This window comes from Leuresthes tenuis, unplaced genomic scaffold (assembly GCF_036924035.1).
Source record: "Leuresthes tenuis unplaced genomic scaffold, fLeuTen1.0.hap1 SCAF_21, whole genome shotgun sequence".
NCBI lineage: Eukaryota > Metazoa > Chordata > Actinopteri > Atheriniformes > Atherinopsidae > Leuresthes > Leuresthes tenuis.
In genome coordinates, this window is record NW_027325375.1 from 28,236,741 (window position 1) to 28,259,977 (window position 23,237).

The window sequence follows — 23,237 nt, forward strand, 5'->3', positions numbered from 1 at the left end:
TTTGTGGTTACAGTGCGAGCTTGTCTGTAAATATGACTGATAAGAGCTGCCCCATGAGAACATTGCCTCAGACTACACAAAGCACCTTTCACAGAGGAGCCAGTGAAGCCATTTGATGGTTTCAAAAATATTAAAAATGTTCACATTTTACTTTTGGTGGATAATAGCCACCCCTGTTACTCCACCTTACTAATAGCCACCTTACTCGCTATAAGCCCTGCATCTACTGGCCTCTTTCACGTTGCACAAACTGGATGCTGAGATTTCTGTTCTTTGTCGTTGATCAGCACAACTACATTCAACATACTAAGAAGTGACCTTACACTTTTACTATCATGAATTGTGTTTTTTTAATCTGACTAATAGTCGCCAAATGCCTATACAATTTTATGAATGTACTACTAACTTAACTTTGGTTGTATTTTATCTCATACTAGTGAAAACCTTGTGTAGTCAGATCTGTGTAGAGGTTATTCCTGGCAGATAATGAAGCACTAATACTCAGGGGTAGAGTTTCCAAATAATGTTACTTATTAATGCAAGCAGAGTTATGTTATTTTTCTTATTTCCTTAAAGAAATGAGTTTTTAATGGAATAGAACTCGGTATAGAAATTATGCCTGCCATTATAATGACTCAGACCAAAACGACAACCCTCCCATGTGCTGTTTTTATATAGGATTACACAGTATATGTGTACCATTGCAATAAAAGAAGATCTGTATCCTGTATATTCAATCAAAACTTCCTGTCTTTCTACAATAAAATGTGTATTATCTAATACAAACGTTAAAAAACCCTTTCTCTGAATTTTTAGTAAGTGGCCTATGCTTTTTACAGCTTACTTATACCACAATGTCCTCTTAAAGTCTTGGAAATGAGCCAGACTTTTCTGAAAAGCATCATGGTCTGCTGAAGACAAAGTAGGCCTGAATTAACGGATAAATGCTATCATAAGCTGCTAAAATGGCAGAGCAACGCCAAGCTGAAGAGAATAAATAAATGGGTTGATAATAAGAAATTACTGGAGTTATTAAATGACAGGATTTAGGAGAAAACACTCCGTTAAAGATGTGTTTAGTGTAATATAAGTTTCTGGGGTGTGTTCAGTGATCAGAAAGGTCAAAGCAGGACATGTATGTGGAGAATGACCTCGGCTGTGCAGTTGGCTGAGGTCCACTGTAATTTCTCAGGTAATTTGTCCCTGACGCAGCACCGTACCTCTTCTACAGAAGAAAAACACTTGAGGAGTGTTGCGTGGAGCCAATCGCCAGAACAACCCGTCAACGCTAAAAATCAAGGCTGCGAGTGGGAGGAAGAAAACATGGCGAAATAACAAGTTTCGCTCTTATCTGCAGGTAGAAGCTGCCCCGTATCTCGGACGCTTGGACTGCATATAGAAGTTACTGAAAAACGTGGATGCCGCAGAACGACAGCGACGCTTAACTTTAAAGTGTGGAGTGCTCCGGCTTACAAGTATTACGGTGGCTGGTGAGAGCATTGTGCCCGCCTGCCTGGCTGTGTTTTCCCCGGAAGGTTGGCAGTGCTAGGCGCGACTGTCAACACAGAAAATGGATGAAGAGGGAAAGTTTATTCTGGAAAAGACAGTTTAGCTTGCTAACTTAGCTACGTTAGCTAGCCCGTTAAGGTTAGATTAGTCGGACACACCTGAGTCGGTGTTCGGATTGTCTTTGCGCTTTTTGATGAAATTGGGGAATATTTAAGTCGTAATAAGTTCGACAACTGCTGGCACAGGAAACAATTTCAAACGAGGCGTATTTGTGGTTTTCCCCTCCACCACCCTATCTTATCCTGCAGCAACATTTCGGGATCATATCCTTGCAAGGCTGGTAATGACACAGTGACGGTCGGTTCTGGTGCGGTGCGGACGGACCCGGGCGCCATCACATCAGACGTTGCGTTCTCCTGAAAAACAACCGCTGCGTTTTTACAGCCGCAAATGTGCTCTGATACTTTATGGGTATAATCAGAGATGATCCGACGGGGTCGTTAGACTTGTCTCATAGTGTTTTTCGCTGTCTTCGACATGTATCGGCGTATTAAATCGAGCTTTAGCTGGGATGTGGTTCAGCACCAGAGACGCGGCGTCTTGTCAAAATAAACGCAGCAAGGTGTTCAACAACAGTGGAGGTGCACTGCATTTAAAAGCTGCTGCTTGTTAATTCGCCTGTAAAGGCCGGCTAGCAGCGGCGTTTACCGTCTTGTCGACATATCTAAGTTTACACTGAACGTCCTTTGGGTCAGAATTAGCTGCGTTTGTGTAAAACAGCTGCGGATAACGCCGCTCTCGGCCAGAGTTGACGTGAGCTAGCCAGCTGGGTGCGTCTGCGATGGATTTGGAAATCTAAGTGTCGTTCCGCCTCAGCCTCGGCACATCGGAAAGACAATTCACTGGATGTTTTCTTTAGAATAAGCCACCACACGCTCGTGAGAAGCCACTTAATTGCCCCCTCACCCCCGCTGAAGTTCTTTTTCAATAATTGGCTAACTTGTTAGCTAACGTCACAAGTTTCGCCAGATATGTCTGAAAACGCCCCCACACGAAGCCTGGATGACATAGACCTCGCAGCCCTGAGGGTGAGTATTATCATTCATATTACAAGATAAGTGTGCAGCACTTTGGACGTGTAAAATGGTGGCAGACCAAAATCTTTAGATGTTATGTCATGCGAGTGTCTCTCCAACACAAGCACACCGTGTTTACGCCCACGCAACAAAGTTCAGGTGAAATAAACACCCCAGTGGGGACAGGTATCCAAGTGGAGCTCTTTAATAGCCCTTTTCTGTTCAACTTAACATTAAAATGAGGGAATAAAAGGAGAACTTGAGTGAGACTAAAGGCCTTTAACACTTCAGATGCACATTAGTTATATTTTCAGTCCAGTATTTCTAAGTGTTTTCTCATGCTGGCCAAAAGTTCTGCTGCTTTAACTGAATAATAATCTCAGAGGTAATCACTGGCACGTGCTGTTGATTAAAATTAAAAGCACAATTTCCATGCAATGTCAGTTTAAAGGGTTTTTGGGGCTTTTTCACAGAATCAGGTCAATTTATAGTTGTTTATATCTGTTTTTCTGACTTTTAATCTAATTTTTAAAAATTCCCAGCAGGTGGATAGGCTCTCTGCAGGTTTTTAGAATGAAATCTATACCTACATCCATTTTTTTATATTGTGGTGGAGGAAAAAAGGTCTAATAATGTCTTATATGCTCATTTTCGACATTATGCTGCATTAAGGATCCATTTATTGAGCGATTTGCATGCAGATGACTCAGGATGTGATTAGTTTTTGCTCATTTTGTCTTGATGGCAACACAAGATGGTGAAGTTATTGCTGCTCTCCCGTCAGTCTCACTGTTGAACAGCCTCAACTCTGCTCGCTTCCATTTTATTGTGAGGTTTTCACCACCAAAATCCTCTTGGCCAGCACTCACCAGAGAAAAGTGTGACGGTGCTATCGTGACCACTCAAAGATGCCATGTAGCGTTTTCTCACAAACTAAGAAAGAAAATAAAGTTTTGCAGATCAGTCCGACTTCCTAATGGGTCGGATGTATTGTCTTCTTTCATTTTCAGAGGCGATTCTTACGTTTGCAATTCAGCATCCGTGTTTATCATCGGCCCTTCTTCTTTTTGGACGCCTTTGTTGGTACTTTGCAGAACACGGTGTGTGTTACCGCCACCTGTTGCATGTGTGAAAGCACAGGTTGGATGCTCAGTATCACCGGGTTCACTTGTTTCATTGTTGGTAATGGAGTCTCATGTTCAGTTTTAAGTTTCAGACAAAAAGTTTGAAAGTGTGGTGATGATATTTGATACTTCCCAGCCCTCTGGATATCGAGCCCATGAGGAACTGTGTCTTATGACTTGCCGTTGTTGGAGCCAACCGGTGGGCAGCTATGTTTGGCATGAATAAGTTAACTTTGAGACAGATTGCCGCTGCTGAGCTTTATTGTAAAAACCACGCTGGGTGCTCAATGGTTAAAGAAATGTAAGCTCTTCAGTCATGTCGTCATTGTTGCCCTCCAGTTCAGAAAAGAAATAAACAACTTTGAAGAATCCTCTTCTAATGAGATTCAGGGAGTTGAAGTGTTTGAGTTGGGATCTTTGATGGTTGCTACAGCTGTGCAGCGTCACACTTTCTTCTTCTGTGTTTTTGACACCCTTGCAGGAAATGTGTCGTTAACTCTCTCCTGGACCTTCACTGGTGTCTCGCAGTGTTGTTTGAACAGATTTTGCTCTTTGTTCAACAGCCTTATCACAGCTTAACTAATTGTTGTGTTCCCCCTTTATACTGAGATTACACATTAACATGACGACGTTTTATCTTGAAGTATCAGAGATTCATGTGTTTGTTGGTGGTTTTGCACTTATTTGAAGCACTGTGTGCTGTAGCTACTGCTCCTAGACTATAACTACACCCTTCCCCTATTTCTCTCATCCCTCTCCGTGTGCTGCATGTGGGTGAAGCTGCCACCTCTGCTTCACCACCCACTCAGTCATTATATTATCCCTTCCATACCATCATTCTCTTGCCTCCTATTTTACGTCACCGTTCCTCCTCTTTTGTGTCCTTATACATAACATGCTTGAACAAATCCATGCTGTCTGTTTCCGTCATCACTTCCCATCAGATGGTGGTCATTTCTTAGTTTTATTGCCAGATCTTTCCGAAGTGTAAATATATATATGCCATCTACACTTCCTCATCCGAAAGGAAAATCTTCCTGGTCTTGTTGAAGGCAGAAAACCCATCATTTGGAAGTAGATGAAAGCAGGATAGGTCATGGTGTACATTCTAAACCTAAAGCAGCAGTCTCACCACCCACACATCTTCTTAAAGCCATATTGAAATTACATGAAAGTGGAACTGCTTGTCATTTTCCCTTGTCTCAGGGGGGGAGGGAGGGAGGGAGGTTGCATAATTTAGTCAAAGCAACCTACTCGGTATTAGTGTCAGTGAAAAAAGTGTTCATAGCTCTGAAACATCAACTGAGCAAATCAGGGTCTGTGCTTAAGTTCTGCCCGTGTTGTCCTGATCCATATTTGTATATCTAATATATGAGCAATATTTGGTGCATCTGAGCGTCTGTTTCTTCCATGTCGAGTGCTGTAGGTGGCTCAGAAGATTGAATTCATGTGCTGCATATGGAGATGAAATATTGGCTTTAGCGTACTCATTCGGGTTGCCGTTCTTGTTTTTATGCCTGGTTTATGTTCTGAACAGGCCCACATGTTTTTGTGACACTGTGTGGAGCTGCTACACAGGTTGTGCATTTTTAATACAGACAGATTAACTGTATATAATCCTAGTTTAATTCTGTTTTCATCAGTGCCTCGGCTGTGTTTGGGCTTGTTTTCATTCAAGCTTTGTGGCACCAACTGTATCCAGATAACTGGACTTACAGGTGCAGTTTAGTGGGATTTCAGCTTTAAATGGTGATTATCTGAAGAAACATGAGTTTAAAAACATGAAATGCAGCCTCCATTTTGGGTCGGCATTCACATATTGTGGATTTGGAGAAAACAAAGCCTGTGTCACGCACTTAAAAAAAAAACAGTGAGTGATTTTTAATTTAGTCTCTTCTCTGATTGGAAGAAAAGAAAGCTGAGTTCGACATTAATTGTATGGAAATGCTTTTTACCATCAAGGTTTTTTTTTTTAAGAGTGAAATGTACCTTTGGACCCAATCCGAGCCTTTATTTATGTATTCAGTGCATCATGTTAAATCATGTGGCTCCAGCAGTGAGGGAGATCTCTCTCATTTGCTTATAAGTGTTGTGAATGAACTCTAAAGTAAAGTAAAGTAAATGCACCTTTTACTGTGTATGAAGCTTAAATACAAAACAATCCTTACGATGTGTTCGTTTGAGTTTTTTTAGTCTGAACACACTGATTATCACTGAGCTAGAACCATATTGGATCCTCGAAACTGAACTAATAATCACCTGACTTTATACAAACGTTGTTTAAGTTTTATTTTAGTCTGATTTTCTGTGTCCTGTTGTGTTTGCTTACACTGTATGTCAGAGTTGGCAGTTGGAGGTTTTTTTTTTAGGTGTTAAAGAGCTTTTTTTAAATTATTTTCCACTTCTGCTGCTGATGTGAGGAGACACAGCAGTGAGCTCTGCTGTTGCCACTTGTTCTTGGCGTCAATTTGGTTTATAAGAGCCCTTAGCAGTTAAAACTGTGGAGTGCTTGACCTTGCTTTCTGTCTGTTGTGTGATAAATGAATGTCTTTCTGTTACAGGATCCAGCAGGAATCTTTGAGCTGGTAGAGGTCGTTGGCAATGGGACATATGGGCAGGTATACAAGGTGAGCAGTGACGCTTGTATCCTGTCACATCTGAGTAAAGTCTGACTCTTATGGGAGAATATACACAACAGATTCAGCGACTGTTAAGTTTAAGGAAAAAATGTAGAATGAAAACAGCCAAACGTTATGAAGAAGCAATTTAATACACTTGATGGATAAAAGTTAGATATTTTCAGAAGCATTGAGTTCATTTCGTAATTCACTGGACGCTGTTCTTTATCAGGGCCGTCACGTGAAGACAGGCCAGCTGGCAGCCATTAAGGTGATGGATGTTACAGAGGAGGAAGAGGAGGAGATCAAAGCAGAAATCAACATGCTGAAAAAATACAGCCACCACCGCAACATAGCCACTTACTATGGTGCCTTTGTCAAGAAGAGTCCACCAGGACACGATGACCAACTTTGGGTCTGTTTATACTTGTGGTCTGATGGTATAATTGGAGCATTCCTGATGAACTTTGCTTAATGAGTTTGTCTTGCCTGTGCATAGCTGGTGATGGAGTTCTGTGGAGCGGGCTCAGTGACCGACCTGGTGAAAAACACTAAAGGCAGCTCTCTGAAAGAGGACTGGATTGCCTACATCTGCAGAGAGATCCTTAGGGTGGGAAATGCGAGTTGCAGCTTTCAGACAAACTATGCAGCTGAGCTCCCTGCTTATTGACGAGGTTTGACTTCTTTGTGTCTGAACAGGGACTTTCTCACCTCCACGCCCATAAAGTTATCCACAGAGACATCAAAGGCCAAAACGTGCTGCTAACAGAGAATGCAGAGGTCAAGCTTGGTATGTTGAATCCAAATACTAAGTCAGTTCTGCTTCATGCTATTCTTTGTTTTCTCATACCTTATCTTCTGAACCATAGTTGATTTTGGGGTGAGTGCTCAGTTGGACAGGACCGTCGGACGGAGGAACACCTTCATAGGCACTCCTTACTGGATGGCACCTGAAGTCATCGCCTGTGATGAGAACCCTGACTCCACCTATGACTACAGGGTAACTGCAGCAGCACTGTGCTTTGCTATGAGAATAAAGGATAAAAACTGATGTGGTCGTCTGTATATTACAGAGCGATATTTGGTCCTTGGGGATAACAGCCATTGAGATGGCAGAAGGAGCTCCTCGTAAGTCAATACTTCACTTTGTCTACCTGTGTTTGATGTGAACTGGTGCATTTTATCTACTCAGCAGAAGATCATTTCTCACCATCTCAAAGCCAATTCTGAAGACCTTGTGAATGAGTCTGTCTTGCATGTTCGGCCTTGTTGTCTGTGGATTCAGATGGACAGCTGACTCACTGTAATCAAGGTAGTGTAGTCGTGAGCTGGCAGTGGGCCTGTGCAGGCTGATTGCACAGATCTCTGGTCTGCAGGGAAATCTGTCTGCCTGCAGATTTGGTGCGAAACCAAAGAGGCAATCGAGATCTCCCTGAAGCCTCGCTAATAAAAAAAGTTTGTTAAAGCTGGTAGAACCTAATTTATCACTATATCTGACCAGTAGTTGCTTCTTTTCAAAGTGATGTCACAGTTTAAGGCCAGAGGGCTGTTGTCATGTGTCCTTAAATCTCTGTTTAAGGGATTTATTGTTTTATTTAGTTACATCACAGCTGAATATTCCATGTAATCACCTTCAAAAAGTTTCACCCACAGTATGTTTTGGCCATCGTCCATCTGTACTGTGAGGTGCCTCACTTTTCAGTGTGGCTGAATATGAGCTGACCATAAATCCCTGAATGATTCAAACTTCATCTGGCTGTTTCTGTATTCTGTCACATCATCAATAAACACAAGTGACCCGGTCCCATTGGAAGCCATCACTCTCCCTCCATGAGCAGTTCCAAGCTGTCTCTGTGTACAGGAAGCTCAAAGTGTCATCTGTCCAAAGAATGATGCTCCTGAGCTGCTGCTCTAGTTTTTTAACAGTGTTCTTCTATTAAAGGCTTATGTGGCGTTTCTATATTTGAGGATTATTAGTCGTGCGTGCCTTGTGATGAATCCTCTGTATTTGCTCTCATTTAGTCTTCTCTTCATGTTAGACTGTGACAGTGATTTGTCTACCTGCTGCAGAGTGTTCCTCACTAAGCGGAACGTTGTGAAAGATTTTTTCTTTATTGCAGAGATCCTTTTGATCCTTCGCCACTTTCATCCTCCGTGGCTATGCAGACCTTTTCCCCTTTTAATTGGCCATTGCCAATATTACTCTTATCTCTTAGATTGTTTTTGCTGCCTAAGAAAGGCTGTTTCATGTTGTATTGAAAGCTGTATTTGGTGTTTCATGGATTCACAGTGCATTTTCCAGCAGCAAACACCACGCTTGGAAGCTGATCCACGTCCTTTACCTGCATTATTGATGAAGAAATAATGAAGTTATAACCTCCACCTGTCCATGAAAGCTTTTGAGCGATTGGCCATTTATACTTGAACTCAGGAAAAGACTGTTTGATATGAAGAGCTTTAATTACTACTGGTAATTCTTTTAAGAAAGTTTGAGTTGAACTGTTCCTAAGAAGATTGGGACTGTTTTGGCATCGCCGATGGCGACCTCGGAGCTCCTGCAGGCTGCTGCTGCGAGTCACATGCTGTATGGTATACAGGCCAACTGTCAAGCTGGTGTGGCTGTGCTGTTATAAATTATGCAGCGTGTACTTATTCACTCTATAAACCTACTTCAGTAATCAGACTGATAGAGTGAATTAGTCTTGGTTTGTAGATTAGAGCTTTATTGATTGAAATTCCCCTTTTTAAAAAGGATATTTTTTTGTTTTCGCTGGACTTTGCAAACAAAATGAGCGACGCCAAGACGCCATATTGGTTTTGGATCACTTGGTACATGCTGTGATGACATAAATGCTTTGAATTTCTTACATTTGTTGATTTTTGACATTGGTAAAAAAATCATGACTAGGTGACTGTGATCGTTTTTCTTTATCACCATGGTAACATATCTAAGTGAATATCACTGTTTTATAAAGTTGTACGATGCCTGTGAACACCTGCAGCTGGTGCTTTAACTCAGATTGTTCCATTGTACTGATTACCTGCTATTTCTGTCTTTTGAGAACAAGAAATCATGTTATATATTCAAGTGTTCCTGTGTTATTGAAGTGGATCACTGTAGCAGTTATGGAAGGAGACTGATGACCCTTACAGGTCAAAATGCAGCACTGGCTGCGTTTCAGTCTCAGGCAAAGCACCAACCATAAGGGGGAATGTTTATTTTTAGCTTGGTTTCGAACATTTGAATTATTAAGCATCTCTTTATTCTCTTGAGAACCATGTTTGCAGTATGAGACAACATACCTCTGATGTTTTCTTTCCCACCAAGTTGTCAGTACAGTGAGTAAAATATGACTTTAAACACAAACCTAAAAAGCTTCAACAAACATGTCGTAAACTCTTAATCCTTTTTCGCTGAGGAGGCATTCTCACATCTCAGGGACCATCCTTAAAAATGAGCATGTGACGAGAGGTTTAACTGTGATTCCTCTGTTTTAGTGTGGCCCTTTTTAAATTCTGAAATGAACATTTCTCCTCGCCTTTGGCTGCCTCAGTCACGTTGTATATGTCCAAAGGACTGCTTTACAAAAGCCTATTTACCGTGGAACTCTGAAGCTAACCAGTCAGGTTTAGCTACCTACCTACGCTGGGAACACAATGACTCACAGTCCTTGCTCTTACATTCAGTGTAACAATAAGCCTGAGGCACCAGGAAGGATTGGATAACAATAACTGTAATAAAACCATGTTTTTTAGTACACACACACATACAGAAGAAGTGTAACGGTGCAGAGGATTTAAAAGGAATAAAAGGTATTTGTACAAACTAGGCAGAATGGGGAATAGTCTGAAATCAAATTCTTTCTTGCATACCTTTCATTTGTTCCTCAGCTCTCAGCAGGGGAAGGAGGATTTAACTCTTGTAATCTCCTTTATTTCTGCAGCCTTGTGTGACATGCACCCAATGAGGGCCCTCTTTCTGATTCCTAGGAACCCTCCTCCTAAACTTAAATCCAAAAAATGGTGAGTGAGCAACCATCCTGATGTCGCCTTTTTCCCTCCCAAATACAGCACACTGTGTTGTAGATGAGTTCTGTCTGAGATGGATTCTGATCAGGCTCTAAGCACACATGTTGTGGGAAGTTGAGTGTTTACAGCCTGTCTCACAGTGGACATTCGTAGATGATCTCTTTGCTTCAAATGGTAATAATGATGAATAATTGTACAATATTTTGGTAAATGTAATCTGTCACAAAGAGAGAAGCTGGGAGGTCACGGCAGGACAGCCCGATAATGTGCAGCGTTGTAATGTAATCACTTTGTTCATAAATGCAGCGTACCCATAAACAGGCTAACTGCATTAAAACACACTTGATGACAACAGCAGTGACAGGAAACGATGCCTGTTGTTCAAGAAATTCCTGCATAATTCAGATTTTCAAAGCCGATGATTTGCTTTCAATCACTTTGGATGCGTTTGTGCTGGCGAGTGTGAACAAGGAGCTGGGACACTGAAAACTCATTTGTGACATTCTTTGTCCAACGCTGCGTTTTTGCTCCTGTTACTTTACCTGCTGCTCAGTAATGGAATCACTTAGAGATGTTCATTGTCCCACAGCAATAAAATAGAAAAAACTGAGGTCATAACTGGTTGTTTGTTAGATTCTTGGTCTAATGCTCACTCTGTTGACTAGTTAATCACAGCTACCTGCTCTACCTGTGGCTCTAAAGGTGTAACAAGGGAAGATTACTAGAAATATTGTGATTCCCGCACAGATGTGTGAATGGCACCAAAGGGAGACCCTCTTCCCCCTTGAATCTCTGATAAATGTTGGAGCAGTATTCTAGACCCTGCCCTCCCAGTACCCCCATCGAGTTTATCATCCTCTAACTTCTCCCCCCTTTCTCCCAGGTCCAAGAAATTTATTGACTTTATAGAAGGCTGTCTTGTCAAGACGTACACCAGCCGGCCATCCACAGAGCAGCTGCTCAAGCATTCCTTCATCAGGGACCAGCCCACTGAACGCCAGGTCCGCATTCAGCTCAAAGACCATATCGACCGTACACGCAAGAAGAGGGGAGAGAAAGGTAAGCAAATGAGATTTTAAAAGATGATATTAATGAAACACAGTGACCTAACTGAGGGTGGGCTGCCATGCTACAATATTTATTAATGTGCTGTTTGGACTGTTTTTTCCTTCTTCTTGTAGAAGAGACGGAGTACGAGTACAGTGGTAGTGATGAAGAGGATGAAAATCGTGGAGATGACAGAGAGTCGAGGTAATAGTTTATCATCTCTATCCAAATAGTGTGAAATCCTCTACTTGTTGGAGATCCCCTGAACCCCCCACCACCACCGCCCCCCATCCATATTTTAATTTCTGGTCATCAGCTCAATCCTTAACGTACCCGGTGAGTCCACCCTGCGGCGGGACTTCCAGAGGCTGCAGCAGGAAAACAAAGAGCGCTCTGAGGCTCACAAGAGGCAGCAAGCCCAACTGGCAGCTCAGCGGCGGGACCCCGAGGAACACAAGAGGCAGCTGTTGCACGACCGGCAGAAACGCATCGAAGAGCAGAAGGAGCAGCGCCGTCGACTTGAAGAGGTAACGGTCACCTGTATGACTGATTCTGCTTCTTTGTGACCGTTGCTCTCATCAGACATGAAGGCAGAGCCAAGAGGTGATTAATGATGAGTCATGCTTGATTTTACTTTAAAGATTAGACTAAAGGAGATGTCACAACTTCTTTAGAAGTGTTGGTAACTGCTCCCTTTCCTTTATTGACCCACATAGCCAGGGTCAATAAAGGGTTTTCTTCTGGCTTTATTTAGGCTTCATAAACATATTCTCCAACATGTAAAAATGTTACATCAAGAAGTTAAAACATTATCTTTGTTTTTGAAACACCGAAATGATCACAGTGTTATAACCGGTAATGAGATTTGAGGTCTTGCAGTTTCTATATTTAATGTGGCACAAAGTCAACACTTTTGATAAGTAATATGGACTGAAAATTCATAAGAATATATTTTAGGGATGAAGCTTGTAGGTTTAGAATTGGCCTTTGTTGGATTTATCCAGTTGACTGTGAAATCAAATCCTGTCCTTTTAAAAGTGTCTTATGTCTGTAATGTGGTCCTTTTGATTCAGTCACTTCACCATTTGCTGTTTTTTTTTTTTTTCTCTGCTTTTAACCAAATCAGATGTCGGTATTTTACAACCATATTTGCATATTATTATGACGTACGTTCACGATTTGCTTTCTGAGCAGCACTAACCTGTCAAAAAATCCATGAGTTAAGACCATAATTAGCAAATGAATAGAACATAATAAAATTAGGAGAGTTTAAATGGCTTAGATGTCATAATTATACACAAAATGTAACACGCATTGGTTTGCTCGCAACATGGCACGAGAAATATAATTTCTTCTCACCAACTCAAAGCCTCCGGGACTTAATGACTTGTTCAGCACAGAAGAAAAGCTGAAGCCAACCTTCACTGGCAAGAGCTCCTGTAAGCAGTTATATTTTTTTTAGTTGTCATAGATGAAGAAAATAGAGAAACAATAAAGAATAGTGAAATTATTTAAGAAAAAAACAACAAAAAAAGACATGGGTATGAGATATTAACAACATAAAGCCAAATGTTTTCCCTCAGGTTATGATTATTAGTGAGCTCATCATTCAGCACTTCTATACTTTAACACCACTAATCTCCCTGTATGAGTTTGAGCAGTTTAAACCAGCGCTGCAGGTCAGAGGTGTTCATTTGACTAATGCATAGAGAAAAAGTTGATCAGATATGAATCACCCTCTGATGTAATCCTCTAATCCTTTTAGTTTTTGTTTGTACACCTTGACTCACAATGTTAAACCTGCACAGCCTGTTATTCTGTAATATTTCACTGCAGCTGACATAAAGGTCTGATTTACACACTCCCTGCTACAGCAACATCTGTTCTACTTTGAATCTCAACTTGATTTCAAGCTGTCGTGAAGCTATAGAGTCAACAGAAGTTAGGTTTAACACGATGTCAGTTGTTGAGGAAACTGAAAGGCATACCTACGTCACCCAACCCAGCGTGTTGGTGGGCTGCCTGCAAAGTGTCCGCAGCCGTGACGTCTTTGAGGAAATATGTGAGATTTGAAAGTGGCACATGTAACTGCCCTCATGAAGCTACAGTTGTGCATTAATGTATTTTCACTGCAGTAAGACGGCACCAAAAATGATCTACCTCCACCTCCTGCTCGGTCTTGTTTGGCTCTTGTTATTTTTCTCGTCCAAAGCTGACCAAGAGGGGTTTATGCTTAGCTGAAGGGTCTCATTTCTCCACAGAGAAAAATATGGTTTTTCTTTCACTGACCTATATAAAAGGAGATAAAGAGGGCCTCCTGACAAAAGTAAGGAACTGCCACTTTATATTTGAATTAGAGCAGAGCACTCAGAGGATAATTGGGATGCAATAGGTGTGTAGTTGTTTTTCAGGATGACTCAGTTTCTGTTCTCTCCCCTTCACTGCTGCTACCTTTATTCCCTTTTTCTCCAGCTCTTTGCAGGAGCGAATTTGCCCATAAGCAGACTAATTCCTCTGTGCAGGCATAGGCTCTGTGCTCATTTCTCTTCTTCCTGTCACCCTTTTCTTCCAGCAACAGAGAAAAGAGCGAGAAATGGTGAGGCAGCAAGAAAAAGGTCCCCATCGGAGACTTGATGATATGAGACGGGAGGAAGACAGAAGGATGGCAGAGAGGGAGCAGGTAACCAACCACAAGAGATGCTGAGCTGAAATCAACCAATAAGTGTGAAGTGTGGGCGTGTCTACCACCAGCACAGCACAAGTTGCTCTGGTGGTGAAATTCCAGGAGTATGTTGCCATAGCAGCAAGGGTCTAAATTAGTGTATTTACTCAGAGATGAGTTTTCTGTGGGGGAGCTCTCTGCATCTCTTATGCTCTGTTTCCAGTCTGCCTCAGTGGCATCGGAATATGTCATCATCACCTTTTAGTCTTGCATACTGAAAATATGTTAGTCTGGTGCCTCACAGCAGTCACAGAGTGATGCTAAATATTTTTAATTATTTCATATGTCACCATTTATTTCTCTGAAGGTGCTGATAGTGATTTCATGTTTTGAGACGGCCTGTAACAGTCGAAACAGGCCGTCTCACTACAAAACACTGTCAGAATTTTTGTTCAATAAAACACATGGTTTTTCTTCTCATAATGATATCACATAACTGTTATTTGTATATGCTCATCCCCATCCCTACCTCCTTATCCTTCTGCAGGAGTTTATCAGACATAAGTTAGAGGAAGAGCAGCGGCAGTTAGAAATCCTTCAGCAGAAGTTGCTTCAGGAGCAGGCACTGCTTATGGTAACCAGTCCTTATTAGTTCTTAATCATTTCTTGCCTTGCTTGCAGAGGTTTCCAAGTCTGTGTCTTGATTATAACACTGTTTCAGTTCAATCAGCAGTGAAATACACTTCCTCTGCCAATATGGTTTGGTCCTTTTTTTGAGTTAGATTCTTTTAGAGTAATTCGGCTCAGATTAGGTTTTTTTTTTTTTTTTTTGAAAAGCTTAATTGAATTTGTCGTTGAATTAGTAGACTATCTGTTGATGATCTTAAAGTAGATATGCTCTAAATTATTGACCATACACTTGAGCATACAAGTGTGAGTGCAGCTCGTATAAGACTACATAAAAAGTCATGCAATGACTTTACATGTTTTCCAGGGGGAATTTTCAGTGTATGAGGAAGCTTTGCTTCCACTGACTGGTTCACGTGCCACACTCCTGTTGGAGTTGCTGTCATTAGGACTGAAACCTTTGTCTATTTTGTAGGGGGACCAAAACCCAAACCAGTCTATAGAAGGTAGTTAGAATACATATACATGATTCCTGTGTGCATGCATGCCTTCAAAGGGATCAAACCACATGGGCAGCCACAGGGCAGCAGCCCGGCTGCAGTTTTATGGAGTTATGGTATGTTAAAAGGCTACGGTTAGTGCGGTATAACCTGTAGGGTCAGTGCTTTAGGCCTGAAGAAAACAATCTTGGAACACGGCTCTGATATAGCCTTTGTGTGCAGTAGATGTCAGTCACCCCCCCCCCTGTTAGCTCACACCTGGACGACATTTGAAAGTCATGAATTTTCTTCCTCTTCTGCTCTTTTTAATTTAATTTGCCAATTTGTAATTAATACGTCTCGCAGCTGTTTCTCAGTGAGTGCCTTTCATTAGTTATAGTTAATATAGTGGCAGATAAATCAAACCATAAATAATGTTTGAAAACTTGCAGAAGTCGGCATAAATCAAGAGGAGGTGTACAGGACAGCTATGAGTTGCAGCTTGTCCACTCAGCGACAGCCAAGCCTGATAAGAAAACCCTCTAAAACTCTAAAATAGGTTCTTATTTCATTGAATAATGATGACATTTTTTAGACATTTAGGTTGTGGCGATATTAAGTATGAGTGTGAACAAATGGGTCTGATCTATACGGGGGGATTTAAAGGTCACCATTTAGTTAATTGCAGTAATGCACTAAGTCAGGTGCCTTTTACTTATAATGTACAGTATTAAGATATGTTCAGTTATCACTTACCCAAGCAAAGTGAGATTAAGAATCAGTATTCGCAGAATAGAAATGAACTCGAATAGCTACTTGATCTTAACGTGCTGGATTTTTATGAACTTTACTGCATTGAAGCTACCTTTCATTTTGCTGCTTGTGGATACAGTGGTTAGCAAAGGGCCTTCAACACATAATGGAAATCCAATAAATCAACTCGCTTAGTTGTTTGATATCTCGACTGTAGTTGGAAATGAATTCCATTTTAATGTTTGCAGATGTGTTGCTTCATGTGTTTTATGACATCTGAAGCCAGCTGTATTTTAACTTGTGTGTTTCTTTGTTCAGGAGTATAAGCGCAAACAGCTTGAGGAGCAGCGTCAGTCAGAGCGGCTGCAGAGGCAGCTGCAGCAGGAGCATGCCTATCTGGTGTCTCTGCAGCAGCAGCAAGAGAAGAAGCCCCAGCTTTACCACTATAACAAAAACCTGGAGCCTAACAACAAACCTACTTGGGCCCGTGAGGTATCAGTGATAACTGCTTTTGTATAAAAAGTGTATTATCCCACAGTTAATCTTCTGTAAACAACACAGCAAATCCTTTTTTCTCTGTCCTCATTCCAGGTGGAGGAGCGAAGTAAGCTCAACAGACAAGGTTCACCCAAAATCTGCACCACTGTGTCTGACACTGCCATCCAGTCGCGCTCTGACTCTATCAGCCAATCGGGAGTGGTCCAGTCTTCGCAGACCCCACCGATGCAGAGGCCAGTTGAACCCCAGGGGGGGCAGGGCAAGGTGGGTGTTTCCAAGGGTTTAAAATTCAGTTCCCTGTCCAAATGTTTATGCCTGTCTGCCTCTAACAGTTCTATGCTACCCTGTTCATGCAGTGTTTTCTCCTCTCCTTTCCTTTTCCTCCCTCTTTACTTTTGCTTTGGTCCTACATGTAAAAATGTCACTTTGATGTACGAACACATCTGACTTCCTCACCACTTCGGCCTTCTTCCTCGACTGCCTCCTTCACTCTTCCTTATGCTTGGCTGCTGCTCCTGTCCCCTGCAGTTCCAGATGGCTCACTTGGTTCCACTGAAGCCTTACGCTGCCCCTGTCCCTCGCTCTCAGTCCCTCTGTGACCAGCCCACTAAGAACATGTCCGCATTCCCCACCCAGGATCCTTCCCTCACCCCCACACCCCGCCCCATCCATTCCAGAGAGCTTGTACGTCAGAACTCGGACCCCACTTCTGAAACCCCTGCACCACAGGCACATCAAATCAGGGAGGATCGTGGCCCCTGGATCCGCCTGCCGGATGTAGAGCTCCCACCTAAGGTGAGATCCACTGGTTAGTTTTGACCTGGCAGCGTACAGTCCAGAAGATGACCTCACTGATCTGTAGCACAGCTTTCACACCCAAAGATGCGTATAAACAAGACTGCTGTCGTATAGTAATAGCAGGTGTGAGAACATGTTGTTGTCCGCAGATTCCCCAGAGGACTCTATCAATTGCCACACCTCTCAACACCAACCTAACCTCTGGCATTAGGCATCCAGTAAGAGCCAGGTACTGAAACAACCAAATGCTTTGATTAGATAGTTCCTCAAATTAGAGTCTTTAAAACTACAGTTGGTAGTAATAACAGCTTGAGATTGTTGTATCGTCATGGCAGCAATCCAGATCTGAGCCGCAATGATCGCTGGGAGAGAGGAGACGGTATGAGCATCATATCCAATCTGCCCCAGACTGGCTCTCTGGAGAGACATCGCATCCTCAGTGAGTCCCTCCCTCCCCAACGCCATTTCTGAGCGTCTTTGCTGTAAGTCTTATTTCAGAATTATAACTGCACTCCATGAATCGTTGTTATCTTTTTCAGGTTCCTCCAAAATGGAATCGCCCATTCTCTCTCATGAAAGTCGCCATAAGCCAGGGGAGTCTCGAACCTCCTCCCGCCCTGGGCGCCCTGCTGTAAGTGATGCATTCAAACACCGTTACATTGGCTTAATGTCAACTTTTCCTTACTTAGGAAACACGTTTTAACATTACTGGAAAGTTGCGTGCCAGATAGAAGCAGCCGTAGCGTAAACTACACAAACTTGCTGCTCTTATGCTTATTTTAATCTCAAATACACCTGCTGTGTAAAATTGGACTAAAAGTTTTATCCTCTTGATAAAACCGCTCTTTTTCAGTCGCCTGGCTGTGTGACCTTATGTTTGACTGCAGTCAGGCTCTCACATCAGTGTTGGGTCTTAATTTAGCATATAATCTGCTTTTCAGAGTTACAAAAGATCATGTTCTGAAGCCAACTTTTTACAGCAATTCATCAACTTTTGATGCAACGATGCAACGTAGCGAATAGGTGCGGCACCTTTGAACGGGAAACAAAACTGCTGAATGTTTGGTTCACGTGCGCCTCTGGAGACATCGGAGGCACTGTTGGAGGCTTATGCAAAGTAAAACTGTGAGGTGACAACATCTCCAGTTATTATAGCAAAGGCAATAAAAACCCATATGTGTGAACATTGTTGTAAAAGTGCCCAGTAACTGAACAACAGAATGCTGTCACTTTACCAGAGGGACGAAGCCATGTTGCATTCCTCATGTCTGAAATGGGCTTGCTTTACCCTTCGAGCACCACTGCTAATACTCCTCATCTTTCTTTTCCTCTCAAATCCCTGTTTGTTGAATTTACATCAAACTTGCAGAGTTACAAGAGAGCTATAGGGGAGGTTAGTAACAATGTCTCGTGTCTGCGATGCTTTGTGCTCATGCATGAACTATTATTTGCCTTGGTTCTGTAATCCTCACACAGAATTGAAAGCATGCTCTACCTTATTTGTTGAGTTAATTATGCTTTGTCCTTACAGTGAATTTTATTTCTTTATTTTAAAGACTTTAGAATGTGTTCATCATTTCATCCTGTGAGGAACACACCCCACACTGGAATCAGTTTCAATCATTTACTTCCTCTGAGCTCATCTTCTTGATAGATGCACACCATGTCTGGATTGTTTTTTCTTTCAGAAATCACATGTCCATCAACTGTCTTTTTCCTTTATTTGTTTGATTGCTGAGATTACGTTCAAATTGGTCTTGAATGCATTTGTCAGCACTGGTGTTTGTTTGTTCAGGACCACGGCCTCTTTGCCAAGGAGCGTGCTGAGGAGCCCCCAAGGCCCCCGGTCAAGGCCAATGATTACTCCTCCTCCTCGGAGAGCAGCGAAAGTAGTGAAGAAAGCGAAAGTGGCGAAGGAGCTGAGGAGGAAGAAAGCCCAACAGATCGGTAAAGCTGACTCCTACATGTGCTGACGGGGTTGTCCTGATCAAATCTGTCAGATTGGGTTCAAGATCAAGTTGTTTTTTTGGGAAGCAGGCAACAGTCGTCCAGACATGCTTCATTCAGTGTTATCACGGCACAAAAAAGGAACACTTACCATCTGATATTATGGGATGCTTTCAAGCTTTCATTTGAGATTATTCCATTTAAAATGTCCCAGTAGAGTAATAAGGACGGTTTAGAAATAAAACAACCTTTAATGTGATCATACAGTGTTAAGAAAGCCACAAAAAGGGTTTTTATTTCATTAGAAAATGTTTTAACTTTAACTTCAGTGTAACATGTTGTAGGAAAAGTTTCAACAGATAAGTTGTTTAAGGGGACAAAAAGTCCGGATCAGGACATCTGACGTCGTTGGTGCAGAAAGCAGCGTATTTCTTTACTTCCGAAGAAAGATCAGTTCTTCTACGACACTTCTCCCGTTGTTCATTTCCGCAGCAAAGCCAGAATCATTCCAATCGTCCAAGCTTTATTTATTTGTTTTTAATTTCAGCCTCAGGGACGCAGACACTGATTCGGTCAACACCATGGTGGTTCATGAGGACGAGGGTGAGGAGGGAGAAGGAGAGCAGGCTGGAGGCTATGGGGACCAGACCATGCTGGTGCAGAGAGTGAGTCATCTGTGTATATACTGATGTTTAAAATGAATCGTGATTTCAAAGAGAGATCAACTTCCAAAAGGAAGTCAGAGTATTTACCCCTGTGAGTCATTGTGAAGGAGCCGCACCTCAAAGAAGCTAAAAAAATGAGTGCAGAAATATTTATGGATGCCCCAGATGGTCACGTGGTGTTTCCTTTCCTTGTTCTCATTTCAGAGTTGTTCAAAGCAAAAACGATATCGTTGTTTGATGCGATGAAAGGAATGTTTTGGGTTTTTTTATTGATGGAAAACACCTCATTTATTTCTCACTCAAGTGCTTATTTTAACTGATGCCAATGAATGTATAACTGAGCAAATGGAAAAAAGAGTAATTTAACTGATATTTGTCAGCTAAAAAAGAGATTTAGCACTTTGCACCAGTGGTCAGCAGGTTTCTGTGATGTTGTTTAGCCAAAGTTTCCGCAGTGCACATCTGCTGTTGGACTTGTAGGAATTTTTGAGTTTGTAGGAATTTTTGAGTTTGAGAATTAGTATTTTGCCCCTAAGCAGCCCTCCAGCCGGCTGTTGTTAGGTGACAGTTACAGTATTTTTGAGTGATTTGGGGAGACAGAATGCATCTTCGATATGGCTCATAATAAGTTGAACGAGAGAAGTGTCACCTTCACTCAAGGGCTGCGTGTTGTATTGACTATCAGGGAAAGAAATGGAGTTGTTATTTTTTCTTTCTCATCAGCAACACACTGCACGCTGAGGAAGATTCTGGATGAAATAGGATTTAAGATCATCAGCAGAGCCAAGGCAGCCATATATTTATGTCACCGTCCAGGCTGGCTGGTTATAGTCTCACAATGTACACGAGATTCTGCATTTAGCCATTGATTGACTTTAGAAAATGTTGTGTTCTGTTGTGGTTTGTGTTTGAATTGAATTTTTTCAGATTGTGCACATAGATCTTTATCTTTTCTTTCATTGTGTGTCGTTCAGTTAAGTTACCCGGGTTAAACACACACAAAACTGCTGCTGCACAATAACCTAGATGGAAGTCTCTGATGACACCATTGTGTAATACTTGGAACTGAGTGTGTTTATTTTACCTGAAAGACCCCAGAGAAGAGAAGCCATAATGGATACACTAATTTGCCAGATGTGGTGCAGCCCTCCCACTCTCCCACTGATTCAGCCACTCACTCCTCTCCTGGGAAGGACTCTGTTTATGATGTAAGTTTCACTGACGCCAAGTATATCACCCCTGAGCCTGAGGTTTATTTTGAGTGTATTTATTTGCTTAGAGGAGTTGTACAAATATGATTTCAGTCCAGCAGAAGTCCATTTGACCAGTTCAGCTTGTTAGCACATCAACAGAAATGTAGATGATGACGTTTTGTAGGCACTGAAAATGCCAATTTTTAAAGATATTTGTCAGACGAAATGAACTGTTCACTGACTTTATGTTGACTTAAGCATGCATATACCTCATATTGTCACTCTGCCCCACCAGTATCAGTCCAGGGGTTTGGTCAAAGCATCAGGCAAGTCCTCCTTCACCACCTTTGTGGATCTTGGCATGTACCAGTCACCAGCGGGTACAGGAGACAACATATCAGTCAGTGGTGAGTTAAATGTACCCATAAGATCTAACGCACTTAGATTACAAGGTTAGTTATATGGAAAAATAACTTGTTAATAGACTGTCAACTTCATTTGAAAAGGAAAAATGTCCACGTCTTGGACTAGTTTGTTTCGCTTTGTTTCTTTGTTCACTCGATCAAACCATTCGTCTGTGTGTAGGTTCGAGGTTTGAGCAGCTGAAGATGGAGGTGAGGAAAGGATCCATGGTGAACGTGAATCCCACCAACACACGACCCCCCAATGACACACCTGAGATCCGAAAGTACAAGAAGAGGTTCAACTCTGAGATCCTGTGTGCTGCACTTTGGGGTGAGAGTGGATTCAGTATGATCATAGCATATAGAAAAGATGAAAAGGGTAAAAAGCAGGTATTCTGTGGCTAAAGTAAAGGCTGCAATCAGAATAATGTCACACAAAATGACAAAGTGATGTATTAGAGTCTGCATATTTTTCCAGGTGTGAACCTGTTGGTGGGCACAGAAAACGGTTTGAAGCTGCTGGACCGCAGTGGTCAGGGAAAGGTTTATCCCCTCATCAACTCCCGCAGGTTCCAACAGATGGACGTCCTGGAGGGCCTCAACCTGCTTATCACCATATCAGGTCATAATCGCTGCTCATTACCGTTCTGCTCTCCTATCAGTCTGAAGAGCAGGGAGATTTTCTCATTAGTCCACTTTCTTAAATGGGATTCCAAAGACTGGAAATCCGATTGTTCTGATTATTTTACTTTGCACTTTGACTTGGGTCTTAAAAAGATAAGATCATTTAACTTCAGGTGAGATACTTGGATATATTATGTGATACACGCATATTGAACAAAGATGTTTCACCTGAATGTCAGATTTAGTATTGAAAAAAATCTCAATTTTATTTACGTTTAAAACTGTGGTGAATTCAGTTGCTTATTGGTGCTTTTATCAGGTATTTAATCCCTAGTCTTCACAGTAAATAAACTTTTAAAATGACATTGTGAATCAACTACTGGTGAAGAACACACAAAAATTTAATTAAATTAGTCGAGTGTCATATTGATCCTCTCCCCTCATAAGATATTTAGATATAATTTTGTAACACTCCTTAATTAGTGTCTCACCCTGTGTTTATTTAGGCAAGAAAAACAAGGTGCGTGTCTACTACCTGGCATGGCTGAGGAATAAGATCCTCCACAATGACCCTGAGGTGGAAAAGAAGCAAGGCTGGACCACTGTGGGGGAGATGGAGGGCTGCGTGCACTACAAAGTGGGTGAGTGACAGATGTTTCCTGGTTATCTATTCCTCTGAGGACAAATTCTGATTAATACATTTGGCACAGTGAATTATTGATTACAAGTGTCTGATGTCCAATGGCCTTGTGGTTGTTCTGTCTAGTGAAATATGAGAGGATAAAGTTCCTGGTGATTGCTTTAAAGAATGCAGTGGAAGTATATGCTTGGGCGCCCAAACCTTATCACAAATTCATGGCCTTCAAGGTAAGTGTCCCCTTTCCTTATGAGCTGGATTAGTTATGTGAAGAGCATTCAAGTTGATTATCTGCTCACGTTCTCCTTGTGCTTCCAAACCTCCTCCTCCCCACTTTGAACCAGTCTTTTGCAGACCTGCCGCACAGGCCTGTCCTGGTCGACCTGACAGTGGAGGAGGGCCAGAGGTTGAAGGTCATCTATGGATCCTGTGCTGGCTTTCATGCTATTGACGTGGACTCTGGAAACAACTATGACATTTATATCCCTGTTCATGTAAGTTGCACCGCTGTCGGGCAGCAGTGTATTTGGAGAAGTGAAACCTACAT

General features: G+C 41.9%; 1 protein-coding gene across 6 annotated transcripts in view; it reads left to right on the top strand.

Moving 5' to 3' along the window:
- Positions 1–1,213: 1,213 nt before the first annotated feature.
- mink1 (misshapen-like kinase 1) overlaps positions 1,214–23,237 on the top strand; it is a 28,162-nt gene continuing 6,138 nt past the window's right edge. The window contains exons 1-29 of one of the 6 annotated variants that reach the window (XM_072374909.1): positions 1,214–2,597; positions 6,271–6,336; positions 6,560–6,742; positions 6,827–6,937; positions 7,027–7,117; positions 7,197–7,327; positions 7,401–7,455; positions 10,272–10,350; positions 11,240–11,415; positions 11,538–11,607; positions 11,720–11,930; positions 13,982–14,083; positions 14,613–14,699; positions 16,243–16,416; positions 16,516–16,686; positions 16,951–17,217; positions 17,370–17,449; positions 17,556–17,659; positions 17,760–17,851; positions 18,590–18,613; positions 19,016–19,167; positions 19,715–19,832; positions 20,924–21,040; positions 21,321–21,432; positions 21,611–21,760; positions 21,908–22,051; positions 22,560–22,694; positions 22,820–22,920; positions 23,035–23,184. In XM_072374909.1, coding sequence (XP_072231010.1) covers positions 2,541–2,597; positions 6,271–6,336; positions 6,560–6,742; positions 6,827–6,937; positions 7,027–7,117; positions 7,197–7,327; positions 7,401–7,455; positions 10,272–10,350; positions 11,240–11,415; positions 11,538–11,607; positions 11,720–11,930; positions 13,982–14,083; positions 14,613–14,699; positions 16,243–16,416; positions 16,516–16,686; positions 16,951–17,217; positions 17,370–17,449; positions 17,556–17,659; positions 17,760–17,851; positions 18,590–18,613; positions 19,016–19,167; positions 19,715–19,832; positions 20,924–21,040; positions 21,321–21,432; positions 21,611–21,760; positions 21,908–22,051; positions 22,560–22,694; positions 22,820–22,920; positions 23,035–23,184 — 3,510 coding nt within the window. In that variant the 5' untranslated portion in view covers positions 1,214–2,540. Of the gene's footprint in view, positions 2,598–6,270; positions 6,337–6,559; positions 6,743–6,826; positions 6,938–7,026; positions 7,118–7,196; positions 7,328–7,400; positions 7,456–10,271; positions 10,351–11,239; positions 11,416–11,537; positions 11,608–11,719; positions 11,931–13,975; positions 14,084–14,612; positions 14,700–16,242; positions 16,417–16,515; positions 16,687–16,950; positions 17,218–17,369; positions 17,450–17,555; positions 17,660–17,759; positions 17,852–18,589; positions 18,614–19,015; positions 19,168–19,714; positions 19,833–20,923; positions 21,041–21,320; positions 21,433–21,610; positions 21,761–21,907; positions 22,052–22,559; positions 22,695–22,819; positions 22,921–23,034; positions 23,185–23,237 lie in introns of all 6 variants that reach the window. The other 5 variants (XM_072374908.1, XM_072374912.1, XM_072374910.1 and 2 more) reach the window with 5 other exon arrangements.